At 49.7% G+C, this 17896-nt stretch overlaps 1 protein-coding gene across 3 annotated transcripts in view; it reads left to right on the top strand.

Moving 5' to 3' along the window:
* Positions 1–17896, top strand: part of ABCC1 (ATP binding cassette subfamily C member 1 (ABCC1 blood group)) — a 140871-nt gene that overhangs the window by 105018 nt on the left and 17957 nt on the right. For all 3 annotated transcript variants that reach the window (XR_016387805.1, XR_016387804.1, XM_022552274.3), the window contains exons 20-26: positions 2588–2678; positions 4592–4724; positions 8395–8602; positions 10820–11130; positions 15059–15258; positions 16642–16768; positions 17339–17440. Coding sequence is in view for 1 of the 3 variants with exons in the window: in XM_022552274.3 (XP_022407982.2) it covers positions 2588–2678; positions 4592–4724; positions 8395–8602; positions 10820–11130; positions 15059–15258; positions 16642–16768; positions 17339–17440 (1172 nt within the window). In the remaining 2 variants the exon portion in view is untranslated. The remainder of the gene's footprint in view (positions 1–2587; positions 2679–4591; positions 4725–8394; positions 8603–10819; positions 11131–15058; positions 15259–16641; positions 16769–17338; positions 17441–17896) is intronic.

Raw genomic sequence — 17896 nt, 5'->3', positions numbered from 1 at the left:
TGACCTCAGCTAAGCTTTACCATCTTTGCAGGTCAAATGACCATGACCAGCATGCCTTGAAGGAGATCCTGGTTGCGAAATGCCTGGCACACAGTAGGTGGACAGTGAATGTAACAGTTTGATTATAACGACCCCACCCGTACCTCCTGGGCATGATCAAGACCCAGGCAGGCCAACACAGCACCGGGGTGATGGGTTCCTGATGGAGTAGCTGCAGGTGGCTGGGGCACCGGAGGTGGGATGTTTCTAGAAGAACTTCAGCAGGGAAGGCTGCCCTGTCTCCCTCTGGTGACAGAAAAGTGTGAACCCGCCACCAGAGCAGACCCCTCCCTCCTGTCTTCCGTAACCGGTATGTGTGGTTGAGGGTCCAGACGGAGGCCCCTTTTGGAGGCCACGGGAGCCAACTCCAGCCAGTTAAACAAGGGTGTTTACAGCCAGCTCAGAAATCAAAGGCAAAACTGAACAAGCGGGACTCAGGCAGTGGGAACTCTGGGCATGAGACTCCTTTAGGACAGAGCAGTTGGACAGATCTTTGGTCCTGAGGCCACCGATGGCTGAAAGTGCCGGGGGGAGGGGTTCTGATAGGCTGGCCTTGGGCAGGTTCCCCCTTGGCTGGGGAGCCTGGGCATCCTGGCAGACAGGCCTGGGAGACTCGGGAGGAGGGGGACTAAGCCCTGAAAATTATGGGGTGATGCGGCACACACGTTCGGTTCCCCTCCTAGGACTCTCGGTCCCTCCCTTGCAGACGAGAATTTTCCAGCTGCCCCAGTTGGCGTATCACCTGTGGGCTAACTGGGTGGAGAAGACGGGGAGGCAGCCATGGAGGCCAATGTGGGGGCCTCTACTGTGTGGGAAGCAGGAGGGGGAGGGAAGGTTGAGGCTCCCAGAGGGCCCCCAGGCAGCCGTGCAGGACAGAGGGTTCTCTGAAGCACCTGCCGCAGGACAGGTGTCTCTGGGAGTGTTTTAAAGCATCCCCATCCCTGCACAGAGCAAGACAGTCAAGGCCGGGCTTGGGCCCCAGTGCTGTGCATGTATATGAGCACTGTCTGCATGCGGCTGCATGGGAAGTCCTGCTTGTTATCACTCTTCTTTTCTGTTTGTTTTAGGGGTTTTTTTCCAATTAAAAAAAAAAGGATGCTGATATTTAAAGAAACATTTAAAGCAGTGATTCTCAATCCTGGCTGTGCCCCAGAATTACCTGTGGGACACGTTTAAAAATGCAGATATAACAGTAAGCGCCTCATCAACATCTTACGTTTCCCGAGCACCAGGCACAACCTCATCTTGTCCTCCCGCTAATGAGGGCGGGTGCTGTTGTTGCTCCCGTTTTGCAGATGTGGAAGTTGAGGCTCAGAGGTTCATTGCTTCCGCAGTACCCACAGCTGGGAAGTGAGAGAACACTTCCCACACGTCCCAGCTACCTGACTGTGCTCTCAGCATGGAGGTTGGCCTCCCTGGCAGAGTCAGTGCAGGGACCTGGCTGGCCCAGGGCATCCTGGGTGATTCATTCACAGCCAAGATTGAGAATCACCAGCTCAGAGCTCCTCCCATCAACCCAGGAATGACTCCCAGCCCTGGTTCCCTTCCATCTTCTGTTTCTTCCTGTGGCTGACGCCTGAGAGAGCCTGCCTTTCTGGATTCTGCTTTAATTCATGTCACATCAGCATGTTCTCAGGGTCACTGCTGGCTGCGTATTTATCCCCTCATATAACGTCTGTGGTGCATCCCCTCCTCTTCCAGGGTCAGTCCTCTGGAGCCCTACTTTATGCTTCTCTCTCCTGCTTTCTCTGTCCTGGCATCAAAGAGTGAGGAAATCAGTGCAAAGTGGGCGGTTACAAACGTATCACTGAGTTGCTGGAAGATTAAAGGAGAGACTGTATTTCAACACAGCACAGTGGCTGACGATAAATGTTAGCCACCGTTCTTAAGGTGACGGTGATCATTGTTGATGCTGGGCAGATACTTCCTGGGATTGGGGCAGATATCCGGCTGGTATGGTGCCCCGTGGTGGCTGTATCAGTTGTTGAAGTGTTGAAATAGTTCCTTATTACTGGAAAAGCAGCCACTGCCCTAGCAGTCCCAGGTACCCCTTACCCCGATCTTCAGGCCCTCCCCTTGATCCGGCAAACAGAGGGTTAACTCTTGGCTGGGGGCATCTGGGACTCTAGTGTCTGATGCCCTTGTCAAAACTGGTTGTCATTTATTTTGGGTTTCACCCCTGCTTGGGATGCTTGGGGACCAGAGGACTGTGCCCTTTCCCCCATGTGGTTCACTGTGTCCTGGCTCCATTATCCGAGCTTCACACAGCACAGATGCCATCACCAGAACTGGATTTTACTGGTCGCTGCTGGCACAGGGCACTTGCTCAGGCCCAGGGCCCTTGAGATGGTTGCAAAGCACCATCCCTGCCCCAAGGAAGCTGGTTCCAGTATCTCCTGCAGCCCAGGTGGGGAGCCTGTCGGTGGCTGCAGCAAAGCAGGTCTTTCTGAGCTTCCGGGAGGCCAGGTTATCTGCCATCTCCCCGCACAGTGACAGGTTTTGGTGTCCAGCTCTTAAAGCCATGATTCCCCCTCCCCACTTCTGCCAGGCTTAGCAGGTGTTGGCAGGCCAGGGAAGGAGATGAAGCAGGTGGAGAACGGCATGCTGGTGACGGACGCTGTGGGGAAGCAACTGCAGAGGTAAGGCGGGGGGTGGGGGTGCGGACACCCTGGGGATTCTCCCGGCACCACGTTTCTGCCCCCTGCCTGGGGAGGGGGGAGAGGAGGGAGACGGGTGCCCGCGGCGAGGCTCACCTACCAAAAAAGGCCTTCAGCTTCTGCCTCCCTCCCAAATCCTTGCGGGGGGACTTCACTTTCCAGGGAACAGAGGCCCAAAGGGGAAGCCTGGTTCTGTTCCTGCGAGACGGCATGGCTCACACAGGCCTCACGATTTACCCATCCTTCTGCGCTTCTGACACTCAAGCTCCCTACATGGTGTCTGTGGCTCTTTGCTCAAGTCACGCAGAGGGGCCTGGAATGTTCAGGCTTTAAGAACCAGCAGCTGATTCAAAATAGAAGTAATATTGACGGCTGCGTTTTATGTCCTGTTAGGAGCCAGGCACAGTGTCAAGCCCTGTAAGGTCTGTGGACCTGGAGGTAGTTACTGTCATCTTCCCATTTTACGGGTGAACAACCTGAGAGCTGTCCATAGGTCACGCAGCTGCAGAGAAGCTGAGCTTGAATTTGAACCCGAGTTCGGCTTCTGAGTCAATGCTCCTAAGTTCTACACTTCGGTGCTTTAAAGAAGGTTGCTTTTGGTTAGATCATTGGGTATTTGGAGGAGCGGCATTAACCTCCCTGTGCCTCAGTTTCCTCAGTTGTCAAATAGGGTCTTTGGTGCACTCACCTTGTAGGGTTGTAGGAAGGCTTGTGTGATACGCTGCCTGTGAAGCCATCAGCACTCAGTAAATGCCACTCAGTTATTTGGGTGAGCTGGGACCGCCTGGGGTTACTTCTTTTGGGGTGGGGGGATTTCACAGAAATGGGCTGGGAAGGAAATTGGCACAAGCATCTGTGCCTCCCAGAACCCTGCCCATGGTCCCCTCCTGGGCCTGGCTTTGTATCACACACAAGAGGTGGACATACTTCCTTCCTTCTCTGCTGGTGCACCAGTACCGGTGATGAGCTCGGTGTGTGTGTGTGTGTGTGTGTGTGTGTGTGTGTGTGTGTGTGTGTGTGTCCCGGTCTGTGCAGGCGGCCAGCATAATTAGTCTAAGAATTAGCTGAGATGAGGCAGGCTCCTGCAGGCTGTCCTGGGACGTAGGGGCAGGTGACTGCGAGAGAGAGCCACAGATGGACTGAGCAGAAACACACAGAACACTGGGTATTCGTTTTCCATTGCTGCATAGCAAAGGATCACAAGCTTAGTGGTTTGTCATCTCAGTTTCTGTGGGTCGAGGCGTCCAGGCACAGCTTAGCTGGCTCCTCTGCTCAGGGTCTCTCACAAGCTGTGACCAAGGCATTGGCCAGGCTGGGGTCTCAGCTAAAGGCTGGGCTGGGGAAGGGTCGGCTTCCAAGCTCACGTAGCTGTTGGCAGGACTCAGCTCCTCAGTTCCTAACTGGCCACAGCCTGGAGCATCCCTCCGTTCCCAGCTCCGTGGGCTTCTCCGACCTCCACACACGCTTCATCAAGGCAGGCAAACCAAGAAGGCAGTAGGGTTGACGACCAAGGTGGAAATCGTACCCCATCCCTTTGCTTGTGTGGGTCTGAGCCGTGTACGCACACGCGCACGCACACGCACACACACACCCACCCATGTCATTCCCAAAGCATACACCTCCTCAGGGAAAGAGACTGCCCCAGGGAGGAAAGCACTCTGAATGATGATCTGTCATGATTTGCATAAAGCTGGTGAGTACTGGTGGGCAGGAAATGCTTTCTGAATAAAGTCCGCATAAAGGAGCAGTTCTTCCATGGGGCCCTGGGGCCAGACCCTTCCCCTCTCGGGGTCACCTGTGTAAAATCGGAAGGGTGAACTAGTTTGGTGCTTTGAGGCCCCACCTCTGCCCGGGGCCTCCATTGCGGTTGACGCCTGTGTGCCTTGCTTCCCCAGACAGCTCAGCAGCTCCTCCTACGGTGGGGATGTCAGCCGGCACCACACCAGCACCGCGGAGCTGCAGAAGCCCAGGCCCCTGGAGGAGGACACCTGGAAGCTGATGGAGGCAGACAAGGCTCAGACTGGGCAGGTGAGGGCGACGGCCTGCGTCGCTGTGTGTCCCTGGGGGCTGGACCCTGTGCGGAGTGCTGGGGTCGTCTTAATTCATGTCTTCCTCACAAGGAGCCTCGAAAGGTACTGTTTTAAGGGCCGGAAACCATACCGGAGGGCCTAGGTGACTTGCCCCAGGTCACAGCTGGTGCGTGACAGAGCTGGGATTTGAACCCGGAACTCAGACTCCAGGGTTGGTATCTGTAGTCTCTGCCGTCCTGGCCACCGCCTCCTTTGAGCAGCTGGGGCCCTTGTTAGCCATAGGTGACCCGGATGCCTTAAATCAGGGCTTCCCACCTCACAGGGTTCAGTTGTGTGTGCCTTGGTTTCAGGTCATCACAGACTCAGCCCTATAGAACATTAATTATGTAGTCAGAAAAAATTGTTTTTCACTTTTTAATTTCTATTTTTGCCCCTATGATTAGAGGCAGATCCTGTTTTATTGTGCTTTGCTTTATTGCACTTAACAAATACTGCATTTTTCACAATTGGAGGTTTATGGCAATCCTGCGTGGGACACTGGTGCCATTTTTCCAGCAGCATTTGCTCACTTTGTGTCTCTTTGCCACATTTGGTAATTCTTGGAATATTTCAAACTTTTTCGTAGTATTATAATTTGTTATTATTACTATATAAAATATTATATTGGTCATTATTATACTATATTAACATTCTATTATGATATTTGTGATCTGTGACCTTGGATGTTAATACTACAACTCACTGAAGGCCCAGATGATGGTTAGCATTTTTTAGCAATCAAGTATTCTTTAAATTAAGGTGTGTACATTGTTTTTTTAGACATAATGGTATTGCACACTTAATAGACTACAGTATAGTGTAAACATAACTTTTATATGCACTAGGAAACTGGAAAATTCATGTGACTCACTTTATTGCGATGTTTGCTTTATTGCAGTGGTCTGGAACCAAACCCATAATGTCTCTGAGGTGTGCCTGTATGTCAGTGAGAAAGTCTCGGCTGGGGCTTTGTCTTTAATACCTGTCTTAGTCCCTTTGGGCTGCTGTAAAGGCCATGGTAGAGGTGGCTTAGAAATGACATACGTTGAGGACTTCCCTGGCAGTCCAGTGGTTAAGACTTCACGTTCCAATGCAGGGAATGTGGTTTCAGTCTTTGGTCGGGGAGCTAAGATCCCACAAGCCTCGGGGCCAAAAAACCAAAACGTAAAACAGAAGCAGTATTGTAACAAATTCAGTAAAGACTTTAAAAATGCTCCACATCCAAAAAGAAAGAAAGAAAAATGACATACATTTATCGCTCATGATTCTGGATGTTGGCAAGTCAAAAATCACGGCAGCAGCAGATGCAGTGTCTGATGAGATCTTCCTGGTTCATAAATGGCCATCTTCTTGCTGTGTCCTCACATGACAGAAGGGATGAGGGAGCTCTCTGGGGCCCCTTTTATAAGGGCACTAATCCCATTTATGAGGACTCCACCCTCATGGCCTAATCGCCTCTCAAAGGCCCCACCTCCTAAAACTGTCACATGGAGGTGGGGGGGATTAGGATTTCAACTTACAAATTCGGGAGGAGACACAAACATTCCATCTATAGCACTAACAATCACAAACTTCTCTTTGTAACAAGGAGAGCGGGTTTCAAGCTCTTGTTTTACTGTGTTTTTTTATGATCTTCTGTTTTGGGCAAGTGTCAATTTTCTGTTTATGGTAGTGATGCAAAGTTTATTTTTAAAATTAAAATGGTCTTTTTTTTTTTTTTTTAATAGGGAGTAGTGTTTTAAAAATAAGTTTAAAAAAAGTACACAAATAAAAACGAACCTATGAAAGGTGATACGCAGGGTGGGGGCACTGTTCTCTCAGATCTACCTGGACACATCCAGAATTTCCCGGGCCCTGTTTCCAGCTCCTTACCTCATCTTGGTCACACCTGTGGCCGGGGGCAGAGGTGGCTGTAGGGTGTCTTCCTCCCTTGCTCTTAGTGACCCTCCAGGGAGTCAGAGAAATGACCCAGAATCAAGGACTTGAGAAGGAAGGGCCAGAGGTGCCAGTCCCATTTAATCCTCACTTAATCCCCACACCACCCAGAACAGGTGGGTCCCGCCAGTATCCGCATTCTACATGCAACGAAAACCAAGACCTGGGGGCTTGTAACTTGCCGAGGTCTGAACAGGAGCGGAGCTGGGCTTAGGCCACCCCGGTCACTTCTGACTCCCATGCCCACCTTGTTCCTCTGCTCATGAGGAAGGGTCCCAAGTTCTGCAGAGCAACTCGGGGTCAGCAGACAGCTCAGCTGCATGAGGGGGCCAGGTGGTGAGATAAACACGTTCTTTATTCTTACACTCCCTCCCCACTCTTTCAGTTTGAAGAACAGAGACTTGGAAAGTAAAAATCAAAAGGAAGCACTCAGTTATACCTTGGACCTCTGTTCTTCCACCTGCTTCCTTTTTTCTGTTTGTTTTGTTTTTGTTTTTTTGTTTTTTTGCGGTACGCGGGCCTCTCACTGTTGTGGCCTCTCCCGTTGCGGAGCACAGGCTCCGGATGCGCAGGCTCAGCGGCCATGGCTCACGGGCCCAGCCGCTCCGCGGCACGTGGGATCTTCCCGGACCAGGGCACGAACCCGTGTCCCCTGCATTGGCAGGCAGGCCACCAGGGAAGCCCTCACCTGCTTCCTTTTAACCAGACTGCACCTCAAACAGATGATGTTTATGACCCAAAATTCAGCATGAAAAGCCTGACGTGACAATGAGCACACACACAGGGAAAGATACCTGGAGTTTGTTGAAACCACACCAAGCGGGTTGGGTGTGAGGCTGGCCCAAAGCACAGTGTCCCTGTCTGTGGTGTTCAGCCACCCTTTGAGTGGCTACACATAATTACGGAGCCCATGCTGGGCTCCATAGGGATATAGGGATATAGGAGTGAAAGAAGCCCCCAGCTGTCACCTGGTGGAGTTGGGGAACGGGCTGAGCAATGGGAGGCCAGTTGCGATTGGGAGGAATTGGTGCTGGGTGTTCAGAGGACTGGGGGTGGGGGGGATGTGACACTTGGTCGTGGGTGCTAGGCAACACGTCCCATCTTCCCATTTTCTTCAGACTCTTTGATGGCTTCCTGATGGTCCTGGAGTAAAAATCGGAATCCTGGACAGGATCTCTCAGGCCCTGTGTGGTCTGGCCGGTTCCTGTTCTTCAGCCTCATGTTGCTCCAGCTATCCTTTCCTCCTTTCAGGTTCCCTCCTACGTCAAGGCCTTTGCACATGCTGGTCCCTCTGCCTGGAGTGCCTTTTTTCCATTTTCACCTGGTTAATTCTTTGATGCCCCTTCATTAGGGAGAACCTCCTCTGATACCTCCCCACCCTGGGTTAGGTCAGGATGCCCAGTTTTATACTCATATGAAATCATGTACCACTTCCAGTCCTTCTCTGGGATTATGCATTTATCTGGGCAATGATTTGTTGAAAGCCTGTCTTGCCACTTGACTGGAAGCTCCGTGAGGGCAGAAACCTTGACTTTGCTGCTGCTGACTTGTTTGCCGAGGAACTAAGGGGGAGGGGGTCGTAGGCATGAGCACAGGTTAGGGGGCTGGACCACAGAAGCTGTTGAAGTTCCCGACCTTGGGTGGGCATGGCTGGTGGGTGCATTCTGTAAGATGCCTTCTCTCCCTGGTCTCAGGTCAAGCTCTCCGTGTACTGGGACTACATGAAGGCGATAGGACTTCTCATCTCCTTTCTGAGCATCTTCCTTTTCCTGTGTAACCACGTTGCTTCTCTGGCCTCTAACTATTGGCTCAGTCTCTGGACTGATGACCCCACCGTCAATGGGACCCAGGAGCACACGAAAGTCCGGCTGAGCGTCTATGGAGCCCTGGGCATTTCTCAAGGTGGGCCTCCCTGCCCCCCACCTGCTGTTGGCACTTGGAGCCACTTCCATGTCTTGTTACAGGATTGGGTCCCCCAGCTTGTCAGCGTTTTGCAGACCCACAAACCAAACACACATGAATAGTAACTATCGCATAATAGACACTGAGGTATTTGTAGAATGAATGTTTCTCGAACGCTCTGTTTCGTGTGGCCCTAGGAGACAGAGGGGAGGGGAGCTCCAATGTGCCCATTTTACAGATGAGGAAAGTTGAGAAATAGAAGGCGACCAAGGGCCCTTGCCCCTCATTGTTCTGGCAGGGTAATGGTGTTTCTGTAAAGTCTTATTTGTGGACTTTTGCCTGCTGCCTAAAGGTGGGAATTTATACTCATATGAAATCATGTACCACTTCCAGCCCTTCTCTGGGATTATGCATTTATCTGGGCAATGATTTGTTGAAAGCCTGTCTTGCCACTTGACTGGAAGCTCCGTGAGGGCAGAAACCTTGACTTTGCTGCTGCTGACTTGTTTGCCGAGGAACTAAGGGGGAGGGGGAACCACAGGAACTAGTGGCTCATAACGCAGGCAGTGTTGTCCTCAGAGGACATTTAGCAATATCTAGCGATACTTAGAGTTGTCACAGCTTCAGAGTAGGGGTGGGTACTACTGGCATCTAGAGGCCAAGAATGTTGCTAAACATCCTGCAGTGCACAGCACAGTCTCCACAGCAGAGGATGTTCCAGCCCCAGATGTTAATAGTGAGGAAGTTGAGAAATCCTGCATATACCCTTCCTGTGGTCCCATGAAGGTACCTAGACACAGCAGCGTTAATAGTCATAGCTAATGTTTACTGAGCACTTACTTGGTGCCTGGTTCTGTTTTAAACACTTTAAGGTGTTTTAATTTATTTTACTTTTGCAGCAATCACATGAGGTAGGAGCTAATGTTTTCCCCATTTTAGAGATGCAGAAACTGAGGCCCAGAGGGGTTAAGTAAGTTGCCCAAAGTCATGAAGCTAATCCATGGCACAGCTTGCATTGAGCAAGGCAGTGTGGCTCAGAGCCCATCCTCTTCACCACCGCGCTACATGGTCCCTGAGCTGTGTGTTTATGTGCTCATAAAAGTGATGTATTTATGATAAATAGTGTATACATTCTGCATTTTGAGCACTTCTTGTGTACCAGGCACATTGCCAGGTGGGCCCTTTACGTTCAGCAGTGCTACAAGATGTGTCATTGTCCCCATTTTACAGTTGAAGAAACTGAGGTGCAGAGAGGTTAAGTGACTTAAGGAAGGTCCCATGGCTGGTGAGTGGTAGCGATAGGATTTGGCTCCAGAGTCTGTTGTCCTAGCCCCTGCCTCATGGCTTCCTTCTTTGATCAAGGAGACCAAGATCGAAGCCTCTCTATCCCTGTGAAATCACCTCTTTGAACAGAAAGGGTGCCCTACTGTGGCTTGTTCGGAGGGACCATAAATGTCTCATGATCTCCAAGAGACGGCTTTGAAAAAACCAGAAGAGCAGGCAATTTCTTAATCCCTAAAACTCCTTCAAAGGGCTAGGGTCTGTGGCCTTCAGATTATAATTAAGAGAAGAGAGAGCACAGAGGGGGTGTGATGTTGACCTGGACCCACAGCAGCAATGTCTGTTCCAGAGCTGTGCTGTCCAGTATGGTAGCCGCCGGCCTCATGTAGCTATTTGAATTTCAGTTCATAAAAATTAAATAAAATTAAAGTATCAGTTATAGAGTTACACTAGCCATATGACAAATGCTTAATAGTCGCATGTCGCTAGTGGCTACCACATGGGACAGCACAGGTACATACCATTTCCATTATCACAGAAAGTTCTGTTGTACAGCACTGGTCTAGAGGATGTGGCATACAGACTAAGAGCATGACGCTGGAGCAGGCTGCTGCCGTTGGAACCCCAGCTCTGCTTCTGATTGGCTGAGTCTCTTGAGGGCAAAGGAATTCACCTACCTGAGCTTCAATTTCCTTATCTCTGTGGCATGAGTACTAATAGAACTTATACAGGGTCCTCATAAGGATTAGATGCATGTAAAACTCACACAGTGAGGTTTGTGCATACTAAGTGATCGATTAATAATTGCCACCGTTATTATTGTTATTAGAAGCTGGGAGTCCAGGCTGCTTGGTCCACATGGTCACATGGCCACTCGTCCCTGCCCTCAGCCCGGTCCCTCTCCCATCGTGGAATTTAACGCGAGAGTGTTTGTAGGTATCACAGTGTTCGGCTACTCCATGGTGGTGTCCGTCGGGGGCATCTTCGCCTCGCGCCGCCTGCACCTGGACCTGCTGCATAACGTCCTCAGGTCGCCCATGAGCTTCTTCGAGCGGACCCCCAGCGGGAACCTGGTGAACCGCTTCTCCAAGGAGCTGGACACAGTGGACTCGATGATCCCTCAGGTCATCAAGATGTTCATGGGCTCCCTGTTCAATGTCATTGGCGCCTGCATCATCATCCTGCTGGCCACTCCCATGGTGGCCGTCATCATCCCGCCCCTGGGCCTCATCTACTTCTTTGTCCAGGTAAGAGGTGGGGTCTTAGGGTCCAGGATGAGCCCAGCTCTGTATCACTCTCCATGTGAGCACAGGGCTCCCTTTGTTTTGTGTTTCCTCAGTGTGGGGCTCTGGAGGACGTGCTGGAGGAGGGTTAGATTTATTTTTGTCAGTTTTGAATACCTAAGTTGATTGTTTTTAGCTTGCAATAAACAAATATCCTTTTTTCCTAACAATAAGGGTTTTTTTAAAGCTGTACGTTATAAAAGAAAATAAGCTATAGCCATAAAGGCATCTTTATTATTAAAATTCCTTTAAGTATGAAATTCTTTAGGTCCTAAGTCCCCTGCAGATAATGAAGACATGAATAACAGCAACTTAAATATTTTTTTCCCTTGTAGTAGAAATCTTGAGGTAGGCTCTTCAGGGCTGGTGTGGCAGCTCCATGAGTTTGTTAATATCCCAGACTCCTTCACTGTGGGTTGTTTTTTTTTCCGGGGGGGGGGGCGGGGAGGGGGTGTTGTTCTATCATCTTTGCCTTCCGTTCTTAAGTTGGTCTCATGGTCCAAGTTGGCTACAGGAGCTCCAGCCATCACATTTCTATTTCAGAAAATAAGCTTGAGGAAGGGGAACAGGGCAAGGGAGCATTTGACAGCTGAGTCAACATCAGCTGTGGTGCTTCCAGTTGACAGATGAGCATGTTGAGGCCCAAGTGGTGGAGCTGGGAATGTGAACTCGTGCCCGATCCGAAAGCTCTTGCTGGTAACTGCAGTGCTGCATTGTGCTTTCCTGCCTCTGAGAGGTTAGCTGCAGCACAGTTGCTAGTGGGGGACTGCTGTTTAGATGGGAGCGTAATGACTGCTGCACAGAATAAGAGTAAGAAACCACGAGGTGCTCCATACCTCAAACCGCACTCTGTGTGGCCTGTTCGTGTGGGTCCTGGGAGGCCTTGGCCCAGTCAGCCAGCGCCCAAACCCTCCCACACTGTGGCCCAGTGACTGGTGAGTGTGAACAAAGGTGGAATCAGAGCAGGCCCCGGACCCTCGCTGTGTTCTCTTTAAATGGGTGCCAGCTTTTCTGGAAAGTCATCCAGCTGCATTTACCACAGATGTTATCCGAGTTCATACCCTGGCTGGACAATTTCCTGAAGGACCCAATTCAAGAGAACAAACTGGGCCAAATGTGACGTTTGAGGCAGCTCAAATATCTGCCAGTAGCAGGGCCTTGAGCACACCATGGAACAACTGGGTAATGGAATGTTATGTGCCTTTAATGGGAGAATTAGGAAGACACTGTTGAGACACTGACAATTTTATTTTTAAACAACAAAGGGAATGAAGTTAGCAAAGGGCCATGTTGTCAGCACACTATCATCATAACTAAGACGACGTGCATAATGTGTGTGGGCAGGACTGGAAAGAGAGGCACAAAAATGAAAACATTGCCTTTCTAAGGGTTGAGATTATGGGAGAATTTAGTTTTTTAGTGGCTTTTAACTGAATATATGCTTGTCCTATAACCCAGCAGTCTCAATCCTCAGTGTATATGCAAAAGAAGAGAATCTATCAAGCAAAAAAAAAAAAAAAAAAGCTAGAATGTTCTTAGCATCTCGATTCATAATAGCCCCAAATGTCCATCACAGGAGGATGGATACATACATTGTGGTATATTTATACAATGACTCAGCAGTGAAAAGGAATGAACCACTGATACACACAAGGAGGATGAATCTCAGAGATACTATGTTGATCGAAAGAAGCCAAACACAAAAGAGTACATTTGTGTGATTGTGTTTTTATGAAGTTGAAGAACAGGCAAGTACGATGTGGTAAAAGTCAGAGTAGTGGCTATAAGGGGTGTTGACTGTGAGAGGACACGAGAGAATTTTCTAGATTTTGATCAGGTAGTGGCTATGCAGGTGTAGATAAACATAAAATCCATAAAGCTGTAAAGATTTAGTGCACTTTCCAGTGGATGTAAGTTGCATCTCAAAAAGTGGCTTTTGGGCTTCCCTGGTGGCGCAGTGGTTGGGAGTCCGCCTGCCAATGCAGGGGACACGGGTTCGTGCCCCGGTCCGGGAGGATCCCACATGCCGCGGAGCGGCTGGGCCCGTGAGCCATGGCCGCTGAGCCTGCGCGTCCAGAGCCTGTGCTCTGCAACGGGAGAGGCCACGGCAGTGAGAGGCCCGCGTACCGCCAAAAAAAAAAAAAAAGGCTTTTAAGGGTATATGTGTGTAAGGGTATGTATTCTCTCTCACTCTCTTTCTCGGGAAACGATCTAAAAGGTTATACACTAAAATCTGAATAGTGCTTATCTCTGGATCGTGGACTTAATGTAATGTTTAATCTTTCTGTCTATATCACTCCAAGATTTTAAAAAATGGATATACATTACCGTTTTAACTTAAAAGCAAGTCATTTTTAGAAAAAGGAATGTAAGAGGTAAGATGATGTGGAATTCTGTTTGGGCTTCCACATTGCTGGAATAAGGCATTTCTGCCTGTGGAACTGTTTGGCATCCATGAAAATTACCCGGCACACGTCTTAGTGTCTCGGCTCTCAGCCCGCTTCCTGGCACAAGGCAGGTGTGTGTCGGGCAGTTATTTTCACTCAGGAGACCAGGCACTGTCTTGGTCTCTGAAAGAGTAAGGTGAGTCCATGAGGTGGATTATGTCTCCTGGAACAGAGCTTAAAAGCAAAGCTAATAATTATTTTTTAAAAACCAGGCTATTCCTTAACAAAAATAAATCTCAGGTTAGCTTTTTAGAGGAAATAAAATTCTGAGGACATGACAAGTGGAATAAATTGAGCAGGTAAAATGTTTTAGAAGTGTTTCCACCCAGGATGAAAGAAAGCCAGGGAGAGGAGGTGATTCCAGGAGAGGGTAATGGGGACAGATGCCTGGGGGCCTTGAGCCAGACAGGAGGTCTGGATTTCATTTCGCCGCCAGAGGAAGAGATGGCATCTGACCGTGTGCAGGGATTGTCAGAACCACTGTTCTGAGATGGCCCTGGTTGGTGTGGTCCCTGGGTGAGTTTTCAGAGTTTCTGGAGCCCCAGAAGGCTGCCCAGCTTGCGGTTCAAATGACCACGTGAGCTGCCATCCAGAAAGAAGTGGCTGACCTTGGAGGCCCTGTCAGAGCCACCTGTTCTGTTCAGTGCTCTCTGTGGAAGGTCTCTGCCCCCAAAATGGCCCAGAGCACCCGACGCAGGCCAGGAGGCAGGAGGCCATGTCCCTGAGCACCCTGTGTCTGCTTGCCCGACTCCGCTGTTGATGAAGCAGCGTTACATCTGCAGCACGTCCAGGAGAATAGAGGTGTCTTCAGATGACCAGTCCAGCCTGTGTCACAGCTCCTCAGCACTGCCAGTGAGCGACTCCATCTTGTTAACCATCTCTAACGAGCTGAATGCCCGGGATTAGGGCAGGAGCCGAGCGGATGTGGTCACTGTCCATGGGGACGGGTGGAGGCAGGGTTTGCGCTGAGGTCTGGTTGTCATAAAGCCACACTGCAGGGTCCATAAACCCTAGAGGTCAGTGGTATCAGAGGGGCCACGCATGCAGTGCTGAGGTTAGCACTTCGATGGGGTTCAGATCCTAGCTCTGCCGCTTCCTAGCCACGTGACCTTAGGGAAGAGGTTGTCTTTAGTTTACTCATTGTGAAACTGGAATGAGCACCTCGTAGGTTTCTGGTGAGGATTGCATGAGCTGATATATGTGAAAGAACTTAAAACAATCCTAGGATGCTGGGCTCCACGTAAGCGTTAGCTATTATCATCATCACCACCACCGGCAGTATTGTGGGCGCTGTGCCTGCCGTTCGCCAGCTGAGTCGGGACACCCTCTGAGAGCAGCCCAGCTCCAACATTTCGCCCCTGGAAGGATCCAGACGTTCTCCAGCGCAGCCCTGGGAGGCTGGGATGAGGGACCCTCCCCCACTCCCCGTCTCTTCTCTCCCACAGAGGTTCTACGTGGCCTCCTCCCGGCAGCTGAAGCGCCTCGAGTCAGTCAGCCGCTCCCCGGTTTATTCCCACTTCAACGAGACCCTGCTGGGGGTCAGCGTCATCCGCGCCTTCGAGGAACAGGAGCGCTTCATCCGCCAGAGCGACCTGAAGGTGGACGAGAACCAGAAGGCCTATTACCCCAGCATCGTGGCCAACAGGTGGGCATGGGGCCGTGGGAGGGGGCAGGGGGAGCCCCTTGGTTCCTGGATGAGGGTGTGGAGCCATAGACTCGGTGCGAGGAGAGGACTTTATAACCATTAAAAGCAGAAAGGAGCACGGTCAACACGCAGCTCCAGGGGCATTGGAGTGCAGGGACAAAGAGTTCTTCTGGGGTCAGAAGATACTGCAGGATCCATCATTTAGCTGCTGTCCTGGTGCTACAGGATCATCAGTGACGGCAGCCTCAGCTATTGAGTGTTTTTGCACCGTGCTTCTCATCACACCACCCCTGTGTGATGAGTATTGGAAGCAGTTTACTTATGTTAGGTTGAACCGTGTGAAATTGCCATTTGGGGGATCAAGAATGATTAAATACCATCAATCAAAAAAAGGGGGTAGAAGTTTGCTAATTATTGACGAATCTGGAAAAGTATCCTCCTCACTTGCTTACCTCCTGATGTATTTTTTGAGATGTGGGATGGAAAACTCTGGGGAGGGGTAATAGCACCCTGGAAGTGACCCACTGTGCACAATGTAATCCCATCGTGTAAGACTGGGCAGGGAGATTGTGAATCACTGGAGAGAACCTTGCCTTCCCTTGAAGAATTTTTAGGGAGTTTGTCAAAATCTGGGTGTGTGTGGGAATAGCTCACACCCTGAGGACCAGTCACATGGATCTTAACACTGTAGTGGAAAAAATGTTGATAATACTGTCTTTTCTAGAATGCTTTACATTTTAAAACATTAAAAATAATGTTCCTATGTGATATCTTATAAAAGTTAGCTTTAAACCAGTAAACCTGTTTATATTTTAAAGGTAAGGCAATACATTTTAATGTTTTTGAAATGAGGGTGATCTGGGTCTGGGAACCCTTTGGCTGTGTTGAAAATGGTGGTTTATTTCTCACTCCCACCTCCCCATCTCCTGCCAAGAAGAAAGTTATTTTAAATCAGGGGGTGCCTCTTATAGTTGATGATTTCTTAGTATTTAGGAATTTTCTGGGACATATTTTTAAAAAACGCACACATGGGTATATTTTAAAGGTTTCAGTGAGAGAAAGTTGGTTCTTAAAAAGGCAAGCTTCAGTTTCCTGGAAAGGTCACTTCTGGAGAACTCTGTTTTAGTTCCTGGGCTTGCCAGATTAGTGAGGAATTCCTGAAATCGTGTCCCTTCGGCCCTCCTTCCCCATGTCCCATGAGCAGGGCAAACGAGGCCTCTCTCAGGAACTATTGGGGAATTATTTCAGTTAGCAAAGTGGCCACCACCACCACCACGCCGCCCCCCAGCTATAAATCAAGTCCCTGAAAAGCTGACTCCGGGCGTGTGTGTGTGTCCATGTGTCCATGTGTCCGTCCGTCCCTCTGCCTGTGTCTCCACGTAGGTGGCTGGCTGTGCGGCTGGAGTGTGTAGGCAACTGCATTGTCCTGTTTGCCGCCCTGTTTGCAGTGATCTCCCGGCACAGTCTCAGTGCTGGCTTGGTGGGCCTCTCGGTGTCTTACTCACTGCAGGTAAGAGGGGGTGCTCTCAGGTGGATTTTCCAGTTCTCTTAATGGGGAGCCAATTGTCAGGTTTTTGGGCCTTTGCTTTGGATCTCTGTGGGAGTGGGGGAGAGGAAAGGGGACCAAGTAGAGTTTGACGAGCAGGTCTAGAGCCCAGTGACCAACTGGTGCAGGAGAGAAATTAGATGTGCGGCCCTGATTCCCCCATCAGCCAAGGAGGGTCCTTGATGGCATGAGAGGATGCCCCCAGCTACAAGAGAAATGTACTTAATCCTATAAATTTCCCTTGAAGCACTGCTTTAGCTGCATGTCCCAAATTTTGATACATTGTGTTTTCTTCTTATCATCTGGTTCAAAATATCTCTTCATTTCCTTTCTGATTACCTGTGTGGCCCCTGGGTTATTTTGACATGTGGTGCTTGCTTAAGAGACACAATGTAGGAAGTCTGGCCACAGTATGTGGGGTTGCTGTTTTGTGTACCTTGGTTATCTGAAACATTTCATAATGAATAATGACTTCATGGAAATAAAGCAACTCTCGCTCACTCTAGAAGCTCCATGTGACTCTTCCACTCACAGGTCACCACATACTTGAACTGGCTTGTTCGGATGTCGTCCGAGATGGAGACCAACATTGTGGCCGTGGAGAGACTCAAGGAGTATTCAGAGACTGAGAAGGAGGTAAAGCAAGCCCCCGGCCTGACGTCTTGGCCATGATCTTCAGTGTGGCTTTACCCAAAAGAATCCTTTGAGCCCTACCACATGGGCCTTCAATAGGCAACCTCTATCTGACAAAAATAATCTTCTGTTATTTGTTATGTTTTTTGTGGGGGGGACTTACATTATGGAAAGTGAATCATACTAATTTTCTCTTTAAATACGTTTAAACATTAAATACAAATGAGTCGTTTAAAAATATTAAAAGTCAGGAACAAGAGAATCAGTACATGGATATTGCAAAAATCATGTTATTGGTAAGGAATTGACCAAAGTTTGGGAAACCCTGCATTTATTTAACCCAAGTCCTCATTTTATAGGTGGAATAAAAAGGCATGTAGGGAGGGACGATGGCTGGTCCGAGGTCACGCATGGTCCGTGGGACAGCTGGGCGTAGGACCCAAGTCTCCAGGCTTTGGT

The sequence above is a fragment of the Delphinapterus leucas genome, chromosome 15 (assembly GCF_059928025.1).
Source record: "Delphinapterus leucas isolate spDelLeu-1000000601 "Yukka" chromosome 15, BTC_Dleu_Yukka2, whole genome shotgun sequence".
In the NCBI taxonomy this organism is placed as follows: Eukaryota; Metazoa; Chordata; class Mammalia; order Artiodactyla; family Monodontidae; genus Delphinapterus; species Delphinapterus leucas.
This window is presented reverse-complemented; position numbering and strand designations above follow the sequence as displayed.